At 34.2% G+C, this 21,253-nt stretch overlaps 1 protein-coding gene across 1 annotated transcript; it reads left to right on the top strand.

The window, feature by feature from the left end:
- Positions 1-2,220: 2,220 nt before the first annotated feature.
- LOC124361934 (protein NDUFAF4 homolog) lies at positions 2,221-19,959 on the top strand. Its single transcript, XM_046816009.1, has 4 exons — positions 2,221-2,668; positions 10,082-10,176; positions 17,389-17,608; positions 19,553-19,959. The coding sequence occupies exons 1-4, from the start codon at positions 2,512-2,514 to the stop codon at positions 19,828-19,830; spliced, it is 750 nt and encodes a 249-aa protein (XP_046671965.1). The 5' UTR covers positions 2,221-2,511; the 3' UTR covers positions 19,831-19,959.
- Positions 19,960-21,253: the final 1,294 nt, after the last annotated feature.

Below are 21,253 nucleotides of genomic sequence, written 5' to 3' on the forward strand. Positions count from 1 at the left end.
AATTGAGGCGATGCAGGTTGCTATTTCTCCGTTGGTAGCTATTAATAGGACAGAACCTTTATGGGGCACCGATGACAGTAACGCACCAAGCGGGCAAAAACCTGTCCGACGACCCGACATCCTTGATCTAGGATTGTTTGCTGCTGGACAAGCCTATGTAACTAGCACTATAGTCGTGTAAGATCTTTAGACGGTATTCGGATTGAAGAACTTGATTGCTCTAAGTTAACAGGAAATACCCCATGCAATAGTGAAGCTTTAAATGAAATAAATGAGATTGCGGAATGATTCGTAAGAAATACCACATTTCCACAAAAAAACTAATTGATAACATCGAACTAAAAAATGAAAAATAAATAATAGTTTAAAAAACTAAAAAACACGGCCTTTTTATAGCTAACCAAACTAAAAAATAGAAAATAATTTTTTAATTACAAAGAGTTTATATTATGGTAGTAGAAAGACAAAACATTCATTCATAGTCAATCACCTCAAAATAAAATTTATAATACAATTTAAGTTATTAACAGAATAAATTAATTCAGAGTAAAATCCGTGGAGTGCATTTACTACATTTCATAAGTCTCCTCTCAAAGATAATTACCGATAGAATGATTGGTAATATTTAATATATCAAGCACCCCACGCTTTTACAGCGTGATTTTTTTTAAACTATTATTTATTTTTAAACATCAATTTTCTTTTATTATCATCAACAATTAGGTATAAGATAATGGGGATTAAAGTAAAAATTTAATCTATAGTCCCAACATGACGGTTTGAGTGAGGTAAATAATAGATTATAAACTCTAATCCCACCAAATTCATTAATAAATTAAAAAAAACAGTAGCAGTCGTGGGACTGCCGATAGAAGTGAAAACGGAGCTATTAAGTTGAGAGTAATTAACAATACGTTATGGTAGCAGTACATCTGTAATTGTAATGTGACGCGTTTTTAATTTTCCAATTTTAAAAATCCACGAAAAAATATTATCAAATAACTAGAAATCTATTTTTTACCATGCTAGTAAGATAAATCTTATACCGTAATAATACTCATTTCAGGATGAAGAGGTTAAATATTAAAAACATAATTAAAATGAATAATGCTAAATTTTAAATACAAATATTCGTACAAATATTAAACATGTTTAAAAATATATTCCTTGTTTTCATTATTCATTTATCTGTATAAAAATATGTTGTAATTGCTCAATATTAATAGTTAGTTAAACATAGAATACAAGTGAGTAAAACACCGACCGAGTGAACAACAGTGAGTTGAACACCGTTGTAAATATAATACAGTTATTGCTACGGATAAAGTATATAATTTGCAATAAAACAATTAAACCCACAATATTTTTAAAAACTAATAAATTAGTTAAATTAACTTGGTTCTTTTCGTTAAAGGTATTTTTATTGCACAATAAACTAATTTATTGAGTTAATACGGTATCAGTGAGCCAATGCGCCAACTACAGTTCCGGCAGAAACGTTCACTCATCACTTCATACGCTACTACAGGCTAAACTAAACTTCCAATAAAAAAAATGATAAATTACAAAAAAAAATATTCATCTATTTTCACACATACTTTCTCGCTGACAAATTTTGTCTGACCAAAAAAATAAAAAAATCCTCGCTTACTACTTTTTTCTTGTCATTGTAAAACGCTATGTAAAATGTAAACAATAATCAAAATGATTTCGAAATTTTTTTTAATATTTAAAAATGTAACCAATAGATTGCCAATATTAAGAGCTTTAATTTGACGCATCTTACAGAATTGTACGACATTGGCTTCACTTTTAAATCGCGAGAGGAAGCCGTATAAGGTCACTGATTTTTTGCAGTCTGTTTTCATACTCCGCCGGGACAGTTTTTAACACAGCGAGACTGACTTTTTTTATGCAGGTTAGTAGTCCGCGGCCAAGTCTACGGTTTAAAAAACACAGCGAGAGACTGACTTTTTCATGCAGGTTAGTATCATTAGCATGTCGGTGACGCGAACCGAGGATGCTTCCTTTTACCCTCTACCAAAACGCTCAACGCGCCTAAAGAAGTTTTCACTTCAAAAAAACAGCGTTCTTTACGGTTATGTGTATAGAATTTGAAGCTAACGTTTCAGCAAACCAAAAACTAATCTTTCGTTTGCCGTTGCAAACCCCATAGATTGAGTACATTTAGGGGCTTCATGATGTCATCAAAGCCCTCTTTTTTAAACCGAAGAAAAAAGAAACAGACGACACATCGTGCTTGTGACGTAACTGTATTAGAATTTGAGGTTAAAGGATTATTAAACTATTTTTAACATAAGTTTTTATGATACAAACTATTGGATTATTATGTTTATACTAAGTTTACAGATATGTGGAATTTCCCTTTATTTGCAGTTAAAGTAAATACAGTTATTAACGAAAACGAAACTGTTGGTGTACTAGGTTAGAATACTAATACATGTAGAGATTTGTATGTCTAAAAGAATTTATTCAAAATAAAATTACGGTATGGGGCAAATAATTACTAAAATTTATTCTATGACTGCTCGTGAAGTGAAAATGGTTAATATTGAAAGGAGAGCAGAAAAGGTCATTTCAAAGGACAAGCCTACTCCAGCTCCAATGTATCCTTCAACAATTAAAGAACTTGACAGGTTAAAAGAAGGTATGTAGTATATTATTAATTGGTAGCCTCTGGTACTACTATGATTAGTGTGTCACATTTTTGTGAAAAGAATTTAATTATATTTAATGTTAGTAGATTATTTCATATATCGGTCTAAAGTTGTAGTTTAATAAGTGGCCACCATGACAATTGAATCAACAAACCAAATTGTCAATGACCTAAGCTACAGAATACAAGAATGCTTACTACAGCCTAGTTATTTATAATTGTTGCCAGCTTGGGTAGAGTTTGAGAAGTGGACCATGTTTATCGTATCAATATTGACAAACAATATTACTAAATTATAACCTTTGATGATTATAACTAAATGATACTGATAAATTAATTTTTGAAATAAGAACCTTATATCACCTGTATCAATTATAAACACTTTTTCAGATAATAAAAATATTTCATTTTTGAATAAGTAAATTCATCGAAATCAAAATGACACTCAACTTTAGAAAACCATGAAATTGGTTTAAGAAGATGAAATGGTTGGTGTGGTGCCGAAAACACCATATGATGTGGACAACCATGCATGTGGAAGGCATAGTTGGCGTTAAATGAATGTGATTTTCTCCATTTTACCGTCAACCATAGTGACAATTTTTAAAACCTGGGAACTGGTGCTAGTACTCACAAGAAAGTCGAAGCTCGTGAAGGGCCACACCTGAAATAAAGATTCAAAAGAGGCATCCAACCAACATGCTTGTAGATCATGCATATGAGTAGTCTATTTGTACAGAAGATAGTTACGGTTTTTTGGAGAGTATAATTTCAGGACTTCATCATCCACCCGATCCAGCGACCTATTTGTTAGGCAATACCACCGAACTAACTATACAGCAAACGGTACGATGGCCCAACTTCAAAGATCTGGAAACAGTGTTGCTGAAGTTGTTGACTTTTTCCATGACAGTGTAGCAGTGCTCAAGGCAAAAATCGGGACATTCATGTTCAGGCTCTATCTATCATTAGATATCCGTATTCATTCTTTTTATTGTTTGTTTGATGTATTATCCACTAACTATTATCATCATATTATTTGTTTGATGATATTATTATTCACTATTAAATTTTCATCTGCATTATTAATTAATAGTTAGCATTCTTTTCCATGTTACAGCCTATAATAATCTTTTCTATATTTATTTACTTTTCTAATTGCTTTATATAACTGTAAAAATTGAGATTTCCATTGGAATGTAAAATATAATAAAAACTAATTATGATTATAGATAAGTTGATATCGATTGATAATCTCGTATTCAATTTACAAATGTTATGTTTTGACGATTATACTAATCAATATAAAAAACCTGGACAGCTTATTGTACTCTGCCCGCCAGCTTTTATAATGTACGGTATTAAATAACAATATTGTTTAAAATTAATTAAAAGAAAATAAAACAATTTGAATCGTGGTTGCAAGTACAATAACAATGATCATGTGTTTGTGATACAAACTGTTAGATACATTTTATCCTTCAAAATAGAAAGTAGTAAGTAAAGTTTACACTTGTTTGATACATTTTATAAATACACATTAGATGGTATTTAATTAATCATAAAATTATTACTTTTTTTTATATAAAAACATAGCTGAACGATATAAAATAAAATACCTGTAATGTTATTCGGTTTGACATTTTGGTTTTTTTATTGTCTGTTAGTTTATATAATTAGAAGTATCAATGATTCGATTGTTGTGTTAGCCACTTATTATACTGCAACCTTAGTTATTATCTGTTTCAATCATCCTGTTCAAAACAAACTATATTTAATACATGGTAAGTATGAATTAAAGTTCATTATTGACCCTTTCATTGCTCCAAAATGTTGATAATATTTATTTTACCCACACATCTTACATTACTTTATGACAGTTATCGCAAGATAACTGAGTCAAGCAACATTGAATATATCTGCTGCTCGGATGGGTGTCTCCTGAGCGATCGTCTCTTTGCAAGCAGCCATCCGTTGGTCCCCTGGTTTTGTCAAAGAGAGATTCTTAGCCCTAACTTCATCTGGTGAAATAACACAACCTTTACCTCTTACATAAAGTGATCTAAAACCACTTTTAACAATTTACTATAGGCTAATTTCATTTCCATAAAAAAATGTTATGTTTTTAATTTTCATGTAATGTACGGTTTGTTAAAAACTCATCTGATGGATAATATTTACGTTTGGCCACATTACTAAAAAACAATTTAAAACCACTTTTGAAAGTCTCTTAAAACAGAATATTTTTTTATTTCCAGGAAGAATGTTTAAGTAGCTGCAAACATGCTTGTTTGTGTGCCTGTTGAACAAAAATAATAAAATGTTTGAAATGAATTGGGAACATGGTTATACATCCCAAATAATCCAACGATCTAGTAGACCGAGGAGAATTGTGGTTTTTAGCTGGGGAGGAAAACAATTTAAGTGGGCATACAAGGAGGGAATAACAGGATTATCAATATTTATGTGAAAAAAAACAGGGAGTTTGAGTAGAAACATTTGTCTACCAATTGTGTTTTCCTGGTTTTCATCAGTTGCAACAGTTTCTTCCTCTCTGGTCACGTTTGATTGTCGTTTTCCTCTGTTCTCTCTGTATTGTTTGGCACTGTGCTTGCACATCATTATACATATACCTTTTCCCATTCCTTGATTGATCTTAATATTTTGTTGGAAAATTTGCTTTTTTTAATTAAGTAATTTTGTTTTAAAGGCAACTGGTCTCTGCAGCGATCATATCAAACAATGTCATAAGTCTTTATTTCAGCCATTCAATACAAATATACAATAGACCAAGTCAAATAATACACAAATAAATAAACATGTACAAATAAATTAAAAGTCCATTGGATCAAATCAGGCAAAACAAATTAGTCCATGCACAAGCCATGCAAAAACAAACTCAAACAAATAAGAAGCTACATATGTGGGTTAGCAGGCAGTGTAGGCATACTCTGGTTAATGCTAGTGGTGTTAATCAATTAATTGTTACATAAGTTGTAATGTTATTGCAATTAGCTTTGTAAAACTCATTGACATTGTAAAATGCTGAGCACCTGCTCTTTGATTGCCCCGCAATAGCAAGGGAGCGGTATGCCATCTTTGATAGTTTGGACAGGGGTGGTGAATTTTCCCAGGAGGACCTGATAGGTTGTTTTCGGCGGTTTGTGGAACTGCTGAAATTGTAGACTGATGGGCCTCATGGTGTGTTTCCAGGGTGCGCAAAAAGCCCTTGAGGTGCATGGCAGTAGGCCGCCCCCAAGGGGAAAAAAAGGGATCAGCTCAGAGCCAAATTTTCATAATTCTTGAAAATTTTAAAGATGAGAGATTCTTGACAGAAATAGGAATTAGGTTAAAAAGCCTGATATCTGCAACATGGAAACAACTGTTTACTCCTGTAGTTTACTTCTAGGAATGAATAGGTTGTTATTATACCTAGTGTTGTGCTCATGAACATTATCGTTTAGAGGGAAGGACTTCTGTCTGGCCTTCATAGTCACAAGGCACTGATAAATATATTCATTTACCACAGTCAAAATAAAATTCTGCATGAATAAAGGCTTGCAGTGGTACAAGTAGGGTGCTTTAGACATAACCCTTAACACCTTTTTTGTATTAACATATCTTAATCAGTGTTAGGAGCATGACCCCATAACCTAATGCCAGAATAAGGGGAGAGCATATACAGGATAAAGGTTGAGATACTGATAAAAAGTACTATACTGTATTTACATTTTCATTCACTATGCAATAAGTGTGGGGACCATTGTTTAAAAAAATATATAAAAAAAATAATAATAACGTGAAGTGGACCTAAATTATATATTTAGGCCCCCTCCCTAAAATTGATACCTATACTTTATCCCAAATAGTCCCTCAATCTAAAGGACTGTGGAGACTTGAGGTTCTGTGTATGGGGAATAACAATCTAAGTAAGGATAGACGTAAGGAGGGAGTTATCAACATATAAACAAATTTGTAGTGGATACAACAAATAAACAAATAGTGAATTTGAGTGGAGAGAACATCTGTCAACCAACTGTCTTTTAGGGTAGTATAAGTTTTTCATTACTGTATACTACAGGTATGTTTCATAGTTTAACTACATTTTCCTTCCTCTTTGGTGAAGTTTGTCAATGGTGTTTTCTTCTGTGATTTTTGCCTTGCTTGCCATTGTGCATTTTTTTTTGTGCATTTGTTATTGATTAATTTTGAACGTTTCCTGATTGTTTACATTTTGTTGCATTGTTATTATGAAGAGAAAGACAGGTTTTCCACGTAAGTGTGAAGATAATGGCGTTTGTGTGTTTGTTTTTTTTTAGTCGAATATTCGAAAATTTTAGTATCCTATTAAGGATATTATGTGTGGTTAAGTGAGTTTATAATATTTTTAGCTGGCTCAGGCATTTTTGATTAAACCTTATAGATTGGGAAGTGTTACTAATAGGTTATATCTTGAAGGACTTTTTTGTTCGTTGTCATCGTGATGCTTGTCAGCCGGGGAGGCATTAAGGGGAGTCCAACACTAAAAAATTGAAAAATTTTCAAATTTAGTTTTTTTGTTTTATTAACAAATTTAGTATTTTCTGAACATTTTAATACCAAAAACATGGTGTCAACTTGATTTTAAATATTTTTAAATAATTTTTGAAAACATGCCGTCGCACATTTTGATTGCTAGAACTTCAGCACCAATTGCCTCACATCAGCGGGTTTTCATACAATAGCTATAGTACATGTATTATTTGAGTGGTTTTAGTTTGTAGTTTTTGTTTATCAGGTTGGCAATAGTTATTGTTTCAATTACCCAAAAAACTGTGTTGAATCAGCTGACGACTTTCAGTTTCAACAACGTTGTGTGGACCAGGTTGCCGAAAAATGTTTTTGTTGGCCGTAAAACACTCGAACTAGGGGTGTACGATGCCATAATAACTTTCAATAATGTAAACCTGGGTAGATTAGAAGTTTTTAAGCATTTGGGAATCTCAGATATCGGCAGTAACACAATAGACGCTTTGAAGGTTGCTGACAAAGCTCGAATCAGAAAATCGGAGTACGCAGCGGGGTTGGCATCCAAGGAGTCCAGGGTCAAGAGAAGAAGGGAAAGATTGAGAGAAGAAGAAGTGGATGATACTGAGTACTGCCCTGGAGGATTTTAAAAGCGAGTGATCAAAGATTATCAATAAATTGTCAAATTAAAGTACAATATTCAAAGAATTTTTTGTTTATCGTTGATTTCCGAAAATAAGTTTTTTTTTATACTTAGGTACACATATCTTAAGTACCGTTAGAGATATTTTGATGAAATTTTTTCTGCACTTCCTTTATTCTATAAGTAAGCTTTGGACCTAAAAGATTTTAAATTGGTAGAAAACTGAACAAGGAAAAAATATTTTTATAAATAAATTAATTGTAAAAAAAGTGTTTTTTAAATAAAAATTTTTAAAAATTTTTTATGTATTTTTGAACATAGATTTTTCGTCCAATGCTTCAGCAACCATACATAAATAACTGCAAAAAATTTCAAAAGTGTACTATTAGTAGAACAGGAGATAATGGTACCGAAAATATGTCAATTTAACAATGGCGGTATAGGGACGTTGGACTCCCCTTAATGTCAGCCTGCTCAACTACCAGTTTTTTTTTGTTCGAGTTAAAAAATGTAGCTTTCCACACATTTATAGCTTGTTTTATTATTTGCTTTCTAAGCATTTTCTCTTAAAAAGGTAATAATATGAAGTGGGTACAGTAAATATTTACAGTTGTTTTAAGAGTTTGTACTGTGTTCAGAATAAGGGTCGCCATATATAAAACATTTCTTAACCACAGATCTATTAAACTCAAAAAACAATAATTGTGGTCAAAAGTTATATTACGAAGAGATTCAAATTTAATTTACCTGTAAAATTTATGATGACAAATAAATTTAGTCTTTTTCCATATATAACAAACTGCACAACACAGAGTTGAGTCAGACAAATACAGACATTTGAATTAAATTGTCATTGATTGAAAAAAATCTAAAGTCATATAGGCTATGCTGCTTTGTAGTATCCAACCAAATCTAGTAGAAAATGTAGAAATCTGTAGGTTTTACTTTTCAGTAAAATTGATTTCAAACTAAGATTATGTATTGTTCATATTATAAATCACAGTATACACACTTCTTATCTCATTCAACTTGAAGAGAGGTTGAGATTATGGGTTGAAGATCTGGGTTTGATTTTTAGATACTATCTTGAGGGATGTTTTTTTTTCTCTCAGCAGTGCAGAGTGGTGCCAAAGGCCCCACTGAAGCTGCACTGATGGCTAACAGAATTCATGACCAGTACATTCCTGTAATCAGATCATGTTGAATGATTTGGCACGAGAAAGTTGTATTACAAAATGCTCCAGGCCATCAGTGGGTGGTACATCCTGCTGACACAAAAAGAAAAACATCCCTTAACATAAACAATCCTAAATTTAAGCTCAGACCATGTTAGCACTCCAGTCTTAACGGTTATTATATCACTCATTAAATAAGATAAGGATAAATTTACTTTTAACCATCTATTATATGTATTTGAAGACTTGCCATCACACAGACTGCTATGACTGTGTCCCATTTGCATGGACTTTCATACTTATTCTTGCTTGGCAATGTCAACTATGGTTTTTCAACACCTAATTTTCATGTTTCTAAGGAATTTACTTTCTAAGGATAATCCATGATCATAGTAAAATACGAAAGAAATTAAATTGACCCAATAATTGCTCAGAATGTCATTTAGGCTAATTTTGTAAGCACAAATAAAAATGGCTGAATATAAAAATGGGAATTTTTCAGTATGTATATGAATACAACTACAGGAAATTAAATGTTTTTAATGATTTATAACTGAAATTTTATATTTAAAAAAATATAACATAAGATTTAAGAAAATGACATATTTTTATCTTTTACTGTTGGGTGTTGGAAAACCACACACATGCTGTTAGCGTCTGTAAACATTGGACATTAGTACATTTTCACCTTCACTGCCAGCATCCACATTTTATGTTTGCCAAAAGAATTATAAAATTTAATATATTAAAATGTATATTAACTAGCAGTTATTTATTGTAAGCACTGTGTTGAGATTGTAACACTTTATGTTTATATATTTATTTCATGGTAACATTTTATAGAAAGTTGTGAGTATTTAGTTTAGCTCCAGTATTGAGGTTAGCACTAAGAGGAAGGTGAACTAGAGCTAAACTCAATATTCATATTGAATCAACCCTTCCCACCATAGCTATGTTTTGTGTCTATAGAAATAGTTGGCTACAATTCTTAACAATTTTATTTAGTTGTAAACAATTTAAAATATTTATTATTTAAATAACGTAAAATATCCTAACTTAGGCTTGTTGGTTGCATTGCAGAACAAATTTCAACGGAGCATCTTGATAAGAAAGACAAACAATTAGATGAATACTTAAAAAAAGTGTACGTGTCAACCCCTGACCCAGCACCCAAGGTAAGTTTTCATGTATGATTATAGACCAGTTTTTAAACTATAAATCAACAAAGATGTTTAGAATTAGAAAGAAAGGAGTAGAAAATATCAAAGACATATTATTTTAAACTAGGATCTAATGTGCCATTTTCGTATTAAGATTGGAAACTTGTACAATAAGCATTAATGATTTGCTATCTGACATTTTACATTAGGCCTACAACAGGACGTGTAAATTTTATACTATTACTGGTATTCATTATAAAAATATTTTATAACGTTCAATATTGTCATAAAACATATAAAAATGCCAAAATTATGTTTTTATGTCAAGAAAAGAAAGAAAGAACATTAAGGACAGATGGAGGTGGGAAGATAGTCACAATTTAGTATCCCACATTCTGTAAAGCCAACTGGGGGTGGGAATCTAGTCACACTCTAGTATCCCACATTCTGTATGGCTAGGTAGAGTAGGAAACTAGTCACACTCATGTTTCCCACACTCTGTAATGCAAAATGGGGTGGGAGGCTAGTCACACTCTAGTAATCCACATTATGTATGGTCAGGTGGGGTAGGAAGCTAGTCAAACTCTAGTATCCCACATTCTGTATGGCCAGGGGGGGAGCTAATTACACTGTAGTATCCCACATTCTGTATGGCCAGGTGGGGTGGGGAGCTAATCACACTGTAGTATCCCACATTCTGTGTGGCCAGGTGGGGTTGGGAGTTATTGACACTCTAGTATCCCACATTCTGTGTGGCCAGGTGGGTTTGGGAGTTATTCACATTCTAGTTTCCCACATTCTGTATGGTCAGGTGGGCGGGTAGCTTGTCAAACTCTAGTATCCCACATTATGTATGGCCAGGTGGGGTAGGAAGCTAGTCAAACTGTATTATTCCACTTTCTGTAAAGCCAAGTGGGAGTGGGAAGCTAGTCAAACTCTAGTATCCCACATTCTGTGTGGCCAGGTGGGGTGGGGAGTTAGTCATACTCTTTTATCCCACAATCTGTATTTGGTAATGTCCAGAGTGTGCTCGAACTACAGTACATTCATTATTAAATATTTTAAGATTCAGGGTGGTGTTTACTTCATTTTCACATATTTTATAAATGGAAACAATAAAAATAATTTAAATTCTTAAAATTACAGTTTTAAAAATAGTCAACTAAAGTACAGAATAAAATTCTTTTGTTTTCAGACATGTATTTGTTGTGTAACATGAAAATGTTATGTTTTATATGCTTTATTTATAAACTTCTAAGTGTTCAACCATTAAGGAACCGAAAAGGCCTTAAAATCATGTTGCTGCCCATCCTCTTAATGATGATTCTTGATAGATAGGTCCTAGAGTCTTTAAACTTGGTACATAGGTTCTTCTTGGTCCAAGGAAGTATGCTATTGTTAAGGGATGAAAAAAATCAAAGGACAGTCTGTCTGTCTGACGAACTTGTGATCGAAAAGTTGTAAAGACTTGATACTTAGGTTTCTCTTATTTCTAGGAAGAAAAATCCTATTGGATTTTGGGTCAAAAAATCAAAGGTCAGTCTGTCCAATAAATTTTATAGGGAGGTCCTGGAGACATGTAACTTGATATGTAGGTTTCTCTTGGTCCAAAGAAGACATTTATTGATCTTTTGAGTCAAAATGCCAAATTCAGTAAATCCTTCTGTCTATATATGTGACTTTACGATAACTCACATTTTTTTTTTCCTTTGGATGGCAGGCAGTTTTGAATCCAACGTTATTTTGCTAGTGCTAATAATTAAGCTGATTTTCTTAGTTTTCATTGGTGTTCAGGTGCTCTAATGTTGGATTTATCTCTTCATTTTAATCGAGTGAGTGCAACAATATTGTAATCTTTAAGTATGCTTTGCTAAATATTTCACTATTAATTAAATTAAAACAACCTATCTCATTAACATTGAATGTGCTGGATAGCAGACGATTACAAATTGTGCTTAAATTGTCTTCTTCTTTATAGTCATAGACTGTGAAATTAGAGTGTATATTAGCCCAGCACGTCTTTTATGCATGATGCCTAACAGTTTTTGCAATTCGTATGAACTGTGCATGTTTTTTAAGCTACTTTATCACCGTGATGCCTGCATGTTGCTTAGCTTGGATTACTTGTGATTTACTCTTCAATTTATGCTTCATTACGTGTGTCCTGCTGATTTTGTGATCTCAACTTAATTAATTTTTATCAGCTAAGTGATTTGTGTCTGTAGAAGTCTGAATGTTTCATTAAACTCATCTGAGAATAAATATTTTTTACGAATAACTCTGCTCTATATCCCTGTATTGTCACTAACGATTGTCAAAGCAAACAACTGTCATCGTGTAAAGTCTCCACGTCAGTTTGCACAAGCGCCACAGCCTTCTCGATATACATCGCATATCTCTTCTTTTCTTCACATATACTATAGCAAATGCACTTTCATCGTTGGTGGATCGAGTAGCTATCGATGCTTTGTGTATTTTGCTCATCCTGTCAAAGTTCATTTCTGAAGGCCTTTAGCGCATATTCTTCTGTTCAATTAACTATACTCCAACATGTCTTTATTGCCCGATGTGGCTGTCTGTTTGGTTTGTATGAAGGTAGTATTAGACACTGAGAAAGGGATTCAGTGTGAGAAGGAATGTGGTAGATGGTTTCACTCCCATTGCATGAATGTGACTGATACGGAGTATCGCAAGTTGGCCACTGATAATAAAGTTAAATGGTTTTGTAATAGGGTGGACTGTTACTAAGCCAAACCAGCATCCGCTCAACCAAATGTTTTCTCGGTTTGATGTGGTCGCTTCGCAAATGGCACTTGTTTTGACCAAATTGGGATAACTTAATGGATGTTTCTGCGAACATTGGCGCCATTAAGGATGAACTTGCTTCAGTTAACGAAAAGTTAAAACAATTTCGAGCCCCGCATTGCTGATATTGAGAAAACGGGTGGAGACACTTGAGGACCATTTGAAGGATTTACAGACTGGCAATGAGTCCCGGATCGGGATTGAGTCTGTGTTGGAGGAGATGTCTGATAGATCTCGTCGGTCTAGAAACATTATCATACATGATTTACCTGAAAGCAGTAGTAAAACGTTGGCTGTAAGAGTTGAGCACGACAATCAGCTTATCGCCGTCTTGATAAGCAAATTTTGTGCTAAACAAGGATAATACTTTTAAGTCTTTCCGTATAGGAAAACCATCTGCTGTAAAGCCCAGACCTTTGAAAGTAGCATTAAATAGTTGCAATGATGTCACCGACTTTGCGAAACACTTTGATCAATCTTCATTAGACGGCCTGGATTCTCGTCTCTCTGGAATTAGTTTCTCCCGGGGACAGAACCCCCTCAGGAAAGAAAGCATCTCTCTAATCTTAGGGCTGAGTTGAGGAGAAGAGAGGACGCTGGTGAGATTGGTCTCACAATCAAGTATACTCTCGGCATTCCTAAGATAGTCAAACAGAGTCCAAAAAACTAGCTAACTCTCGGATATCTCATCTCACGGTATATTACCAAAATGTTAATGGTCTCCGTACCAAATTAAATGACCTCTGTAAAGCAGCAGCTACATGCATCTATGATATACTGGTTTTCACAGAGACAAACTTAAATTCTGATATTCATAGCTCCGAATTGGGTCTTGATGATTTTAATGTGTATCGCCACGACAGATCTTCTCATACTAGTTATAAAGAAAGTGGAGGTGGGGTTCTAGTGGCCACTAGGACATATCTGGGATCTAATTGTTATACATACTTCTGTAGAAGATATTGAATGCATCTTTTTGTCTGTTAAGGCCAATAAGTTAGATTTACCTATACTGATTGGAGGAGTCTATATTCCACACAACAGCCCGCTGTCACCTACACCCGCTACTGCAGTGCTGTCGATGAAGTTTTCTCAGATGGTACTACTTTTTGCCACAGTTTGTTGCTGGGGGACTTCAACTTGCCGGATGTGGATTGGAAATCGAATTGATCCTCTTGCTTCTAATGGAGTGCTTCCTATATTATTGAAAATGGCAGCCACTTATAGTTTAACCCAGATAAATGCTGTGCTCAATCTGCGCGGGGTGTTGTTGGATCTCATATTTGGCTCTGACCCCTCTGTTTTGGTTACTGCTGCCCTGGATCATCTATTGCCTATTGAACCTGCTCACCCGGCTATTTGTTGTGAAATACCTTCTCCCCAAATGACTGTCGATGACCAACGTGTAGTCTACAATTTTATTTAAATGTAATGTGGGTGAAATTGCTCGAAGATTGCATTATTTACTTGGAACTGTTCAATATGACCTGCCTGATGTTTCTGATTTCTTCAATGATCTGTTGGACAAGATTCGGAGTATTGTGATCGAAAACACACCTACTAGGAAGGTTGGCAAATCAAGGTTTCCCATTTGGTTTCACGGCCGAGTTGAAGAGGATGACAATTCTTAAGAAGACTGCTCACAAGCGATACAAGGTCACTAATCGACTTTCAGATTACGAGGAATTTAGGCATGTCCGCGCTCTCTGCAGGGACCTCAGCTCTGAATGTTATAGGGGTTATATTGCACATGTAAATGGTTCAATTCCCAGGAACATTAAGTCCTTTTGGAGCTTTGTCCAATGGAACTTTGGGAAGTCATCGGACATTCATCTGACTCATATACCCTTGGAGATCGTATGGCTTCAACTCCAATTACAGTTTGTGATCTTTTTGCCGACCATTTTTCTTCCGTATACTCTGCTTCAAATGTGACTGTGCCACCATATTAGTTTTGATCTACATACAAATTTATCTTCTTGTGTGTTTGAAGTTGATGAAGTTAAACGAAAGCTTGATTTACTGGATCCTACAAGGGTACTGGCCCTGATGATATACCTCCTCTAATTCTCAAGAGATGCAGTGATATTCTTGCTCCCCAGCTAACCGTTATCTTTAATAAGTTTCTACTCGAAGGTGCTTTTCCGGATAGACTCAAGTCCAGCTTTTGTGGTTCCTATACACAAGTCCTCAAATATTGAGGATGTCCGAAACTACCGCCCAGTTGTCATACAGCCTGCACTTGGGAAGCTGTTTGAATCACTTGTACTGGATCGCATTGGATTTTCCTTTCGCCAACATTCTTACATCTGCGCAGCATGGTTTTGCAGCCGGAAGATCAACTACTACTAACCTTGCATTGTATGAATGAAAGCTTTATCATCGCAGCTTTTGGAGATGGAATGCAGGTTGACACCGGTTATATTGACTTCTCCAAAGCGTTCGACACTGTGAGTCATCCGCATCTTCTCGCCAAACTTAACGCATATGGTATCACTGGCAATCTTCTACAATGGTTTCAATCATACCTGGCAGACCGTAGTCTTTCTGTGAAGTTTTTGGGTGCCACTTCTCGGCCTTTTTATGCTACATCGGGGTGCCTCAGGGATCTCATTTGGGGCCCATTCTTGTTTACTGTATTTCTCAATGACTTGGTGGATGTTATCAACGTAAGATGCTTGCTTTTCGCTGATGATATTAAGGTTTTTTGTCCTATTTCATCCATTGAGGATTGCCATCTGTTACAACGTAACTTTAAGAGAATCGAAGAGTGGTGCCTACTCAACGGAATGAGACTGAATGCCGAGAAGTGTGCTATTGTAACATTTCACAGGAACTCCAAGCCTTTGATATTTGATTACTGTCTAAGCAACACTATACTTTGCCGTAAGTCTTACATTAGGAGACCTTGGAATTGGGTTGTCTGTCTTCGGACCTAAGCCCTGAATTACACATAGACATAATCACCAGGAAGGCTGCTAAGATGTTGGGGTTTATCATAAGGACTTCTAGAGGCGGTCTTAGTGTTGAGGCGATGAAGATAGCATATACAGCGCTAGTTAGATCTGTGTTGGAGTACGGCTGTGTTGTGTGGTGTCCCTACCAACTTGGACATATTCAGCGACTCCAGAGCATACAAGATCGCTTTGTTAGGATAATTGGTACCAAGCTGGGATACAACTACAGTGAAGTTCCCTTGGAGTTGGTAGCGGATCAATTTGGGGGCTGGCTCCATTATATGCGAGAAGGAGACTGCATGACCTGGTGTTTCTACAGAAGATCCTCACTGGCGATGTCGATTGCTCGGAGTTACTCCACCTCATTAATCTCAGAGTACCTGGTAGAACTCGGTCTCTGGACATCTTCTGTGTACAGCATTGCTCCACCAACTATGAATTTCACAGTGTCATCCCCAGATTACACCGGCTTGGTAACCTAATCTGCCATCACCACGACTTTTTTTGCAATAGTGTGTCATCGCTGAAAAGGATATTTTTATTATTGGGCTACACTACGTAAGCATTATCTGATACTGGATAGTTAGAGCATTGTTATACAGTTCGTTTTATAGCTCTTTTGTATTTTATTGTTGAATTGTACTAGTTACTGTATTTGTGATTATTGCCCTACTATATTTCGTAAATAGTTATTGCACCTTGCCGATATTGCAGTTATTTTCAATGTGTTTTTCTATGTAGATATTATTGTTATTTATTACTTAATATATTTATTTTGTATATAAACTGTATATTTTAGATATTAATGGCATGTACTGGTTGCATGTTGTTGGTTGTTGTATTAATTTGTTTTTATGGTATATGAAATCTATACAGACTGCTCGTGTATGAACTAGTCATAATGAATCAAATGTATTGCATGTCTGTCAGTTGTTTATTTATGCCTAGTAGCTTATTGTGTTTAGCATATTGTATTTGGCATATTGTATTGTTTGCATGTAGCCTACATAATTTTCTTGGCTTCTCTCCTGTTGCATGAGTATGATTCACTTAAGATGAAGTTTTGTTTTGTTTTGATTGTATATATTGCCATCTTGTGGAACATGATCTATTATTATATTACTTGTAAAAATGGTGACAACCGTGTATAAATAAATAAATAAATAAATAAATAAAACTCAGATCGTAAAGACTTGAAACTTGGTACTTAGATTCCTCTTGGTCCAAGGATCAACCATATTGATTTTTATAACAAAAGGCAGTATATTCACCTGTGTGTTTGTTAAGTCTTTTGTTACTTTTTGTTGGGTCATGTGATGCCTCAATGCATTAGTTTACAATGTAAAATGCATTTTTGCTTAGTAGTTACTCCAAATGTTGCCTGAATTCTGTTGTCATTAATGATTACATGTGTAAAGAAATGCATATAATTTAAATGTTTTACTTATTATGATGTTTGCAACAGTCCGAGAGGCCTGTGAACCCTGAACGCCCCCTGCCCCTGAGCAGACACACTGATGAAGAGGTGACGTATGGTTACAGTGAGAGTGAGGAACAACATATACCGCCAGGGAGGGTCTCGCTCAAGCAAGCCCTTCAGTTCATCTCTGACAGTCAGTCCGACCCTGACAAACATACCAGCACAGCCATCGCTGCACAATACAAACTGGACATCAATACCACAAGTAAGCAGTTTCTTATTATAAAACTGGAGGATGTTTGATGTGATGTGTACCTCCAGGTAAACTTTCTAGTTTATCTCTGACAATCAGTCCGGCCCTGGCAACATCCCAGCACAGCCATCGTCACACAATACAAACTGGACATCAATACCACAAGTAAGCAGTTTCTTATTATAAAACTGGAGGATGTTTGATGTGATGTGTACCTCCAGGTAAACTTTCTAGTTTATCTCTGACAATCAGTCCGGCCCTAGACAACATCCCAGCACAGCCATCGTCACACAATACAAACTGGACATCAATACCACAAGTAAGCAGTTTCTTATTATAAAACTGGAGGATGTTTGATGTGATGTGTACCTCCAGGTAAACTTTCTAGTTTATCTCTGACAATCAGTCCGGCTCTGACAACATCCCAGCACAGCCATCACCACACACTACAAACTGGACATCAATTCCACAAGTAAGCAGTTTTGTAAAGTAACTTTTTGTGAGAGGTCTTCTGAAAGTAATTCAATAAAAAAATAAAATGTTAATTGCAATTTTATATAACACCACGAAACATTTATTTTTACACTTTCAGAGCTGTCCCTTAGGCACATGCTCTTTATATTATACAATAATGTCCATTTTTAGTTATTTGGACAAATTCATTGCTTACAAATTATATTTATAGTAAAGTATTTACATGGCTAGATTCCACTTGTTTTTTCTTTAGCCTAGACATTAGAGCTTTTCATATTTTTGTAATTAAAAATCATGAATTTTTTAGAAAAAACTTTTAACTAGTTCTATTTAAAGAAATTGCTTATTCCAATAATATTTGCTCTGAATAAACACTTTTTAGCAAATTCTTTAACTTATTCAGTCAATTTCTTGCAGAAGGGAGAATGTAAATTTTTTTACATGTTTAAGAGATATGAAAAATCTAAGTTTACAATCGCTGTGGATCCTGTATCTTAGTGAAAAAAATCCATAACTTTTGGTTTTACTTTTTGCTTTATATTGCTAAAACCATGCTTTTTCAATACATTTGTCATTTTCCTTTTTAAATAAGGAATAATTGTGCTGAAGGTACAATTTGTTTGTAAACTGGTTAATATTGGTTCAATAGTTTTGTAAATACCAGTGTTCAGACATTGGCAGAATCTACAAACTCACTATGAATTGTGATAATTAAAAACATTTTCATATAATGCTTTGCAATTTTGATATACGTTTTCCAACACTATAATTTTCTTTCTTAAAAAGATTAAATTTTATTTACTTTGATAGAAAATTGTTAATTTATAATCATTTTGTAATACAGCCTTCCAAAAAATTTACATTAAAAGTGTGACAAAGTTCTGTACAATTTGGGGAACAAAGAACAACATCCAACATGGTGAATGGGGGTGAAGGTTCAACCTCAAAAACATATAAAAATTGTTACTTGAGTATGCAAGCACTGTGAACTATTAATATTCAATGACAGACCTGGTCATAAGTATAGTAAGTACCTGTCCAAGTTGTCATGAGTGTGTGTAATTCCAGAGACCAATTATCGAGGTATATGGACTGCCGATCCATACAGGAGAAATGTGCCAATTCGGTGTCAACCAAATTGTCGTAGTGTTCACAGCTCTCTCTATATGGCGCTGCTCTTTGCCATCTGCTCTACCCCTCTCTTCCTCATCCCTTGCCCATGCCCAAACCTTACTCTTACTCCTGGACTGATTTACAGGTTGTTTACAGAATAAATCCACTAGAGTGAACTATTGTCACACTGTTCTCCCCAACCTCAAATTACAAGATACAATTACCAGTCTACTTCTATTATTGGTCTCTGGTACTTGCACAAGCTGTCATGGAATTTGCAGATAACATAGTATATGATGTCATTTCTTAATTACTCACATTTCTGATAAAGATGACATGATTTATGGGACTAATTTCTGTATTTTACAGATGACATTCTGGAGCATTTCAAGATGTTCAATGTCCATATCCAGAAGAAGGAGAAGGATCCTGCTCTGATGTCTAAATATGAACAATTGCAATTAAAAATAAAACACATGAGTATGTATAACGCCCCGGAAGTTTTCAAAGAAATGAATTTACTCAAGAAGAAAACAGATGAAAGTGGAATTGAAATTAAAGAAATTAAGGACGCTGATTCTGATGTCGATACGAAAAAAGAGACAAGTAGTAGTTTAAGTTCAGAAGAAAGTAAAACAAATAGATAGATTGTAATTTGCTAACGTTTAGTGTTTATAAATGTATTTATTGAATAATTTTAGTTAACTTCCATTATTAACTTGTTATATAAGTTTATAAGGGATTTGTTGATATTAAATAGTTTAGAAAAATTGAAATTTGTGTTGAATTTTATTTTAAAACACAAGAAGTGAATCTTAAAATTGTGTATGGATGAAAATTTTAGCCATGCTCATATAACGCTAATACTGATAACATTTTTTCAATTATAAGGACCTACTACTACTATCAAATATGTCCATAATGATGTTGAATTTGGAATGAATATAAAAATTATTATCTCTTGTCACATACAGGGTGAATAAAAACTATGGATACCCCATATTAACTTTTTAATGGTTGCATCTAGAAAAACAAAACTCAGTGTAAATCTGTAGGGTACACAATTCCACTTTTTGATTAGTATCACAAGATTGCCTTTGTACCTAAAATACCAAATTTTGGGCCTATCTTAAAAATTAAAAAAAATTTACAAATCGTTTCAAAGGTCTTTATGAAAAATGAAACTTATAGCAAAAAATGGCATCTAATTCAGATTTAAAATCGGGAAAGTAATGAATATTAATATTCCTTGTTTAATAGTAATAAAAACCAACAATAACATTCCTAGCAAGCTTTGACCTGCCTCGACCAGCGAGTTTTTCCAGTCTTAATACCTATTGTTTGATTCAAGGGAGCATGTATTAGTTTGTTAATGGTGTTCACAAAGTTAAGAATTGTTTATTCATTTAGTTGTACTGTATAGCTCAGTGAACATGAACTTATAACAATTTTAATGATGCGTAGTTATGGAAATTAGATCCATATGATGTGATTAGATCTTATGATGGGGTGAGAAACTTATTCAGCGACACCTTTCCAAATCGCAACTCTATTTCAAAATCAGGAATGGAAAAAACCATTAAGTGTCTTGAAGAGACAGGCAGAGTCAAAAACTTTCTGAGAACCAAAAGACCCAAGGTTAGCTAGCTACTAGCAATAAAATGTCAATGGATATTTTACAATGTGTTGTAGAGAATCCTGATGTCTCAATTCATTTTGTTTCTAAAACTATTTCCCAAATGTCAGTATCTGAAGTTTTGCGCAATCTTTAAATTTTACAAAATCCACTTGTTCATGAACACTCTGAGGACAACTTTGATCGTGAGTTCAATTTTGTGAGTTAATGATGAGAAATATTAATAATATAAATATTGATAATATAAGTGGCACAACTGTTAATATTGGTCCGATAATAACCCTGGATGAGAGAGCAATATATGGAGTATCCATAAAAATCAAATATTTGGCTGGATATTGTTGGAAGACAATATGTTGAACCCTTTTCTATTTAAGTAAATTTAACTTCTCCAATGTAGTAAAGCAGATTATTCCAGTTGTTTGATTAGCAAC

The sequence above is a fragment of the Homalodisca vitripennis genome, chromosome 5 (genome assembly GCF_021130785.1).
Source record: "Homalodisca vitripennis isolate AUS2020 chromosome 5, UT_GWSS_2.1, whole genome shotgun sequence".
NCBI lineage: Eukaryota > Metazoa > Arthropoda > Insecta > Hemiptera > Cicadellidae > Homalodisca > Homalodisca vitripennis.

Coding starts and splice junctions, on each gene's coding strand:
- LOC124361934 (XM_046816009.1), top strand. CDS start 2,512: ATGGGGCAAATAATTACTAAAATTTATTCTATGACTGCTCGTGAAGTG. Junction 2,669..10,081: donor ACTTGACAGGTTAAAAGAAG/GTATGTAGTATA, acceptor GTTGCATTGCAG/AACAAATTTCAACGGAGCAT. Junction 10,177..17,388: donor CCCCTGACCCAGCACCCAAG/GTAAGTTTTCAT, acceptor TGTTTGCAACAG/TCCGAGAGGCCTGTGAACCC.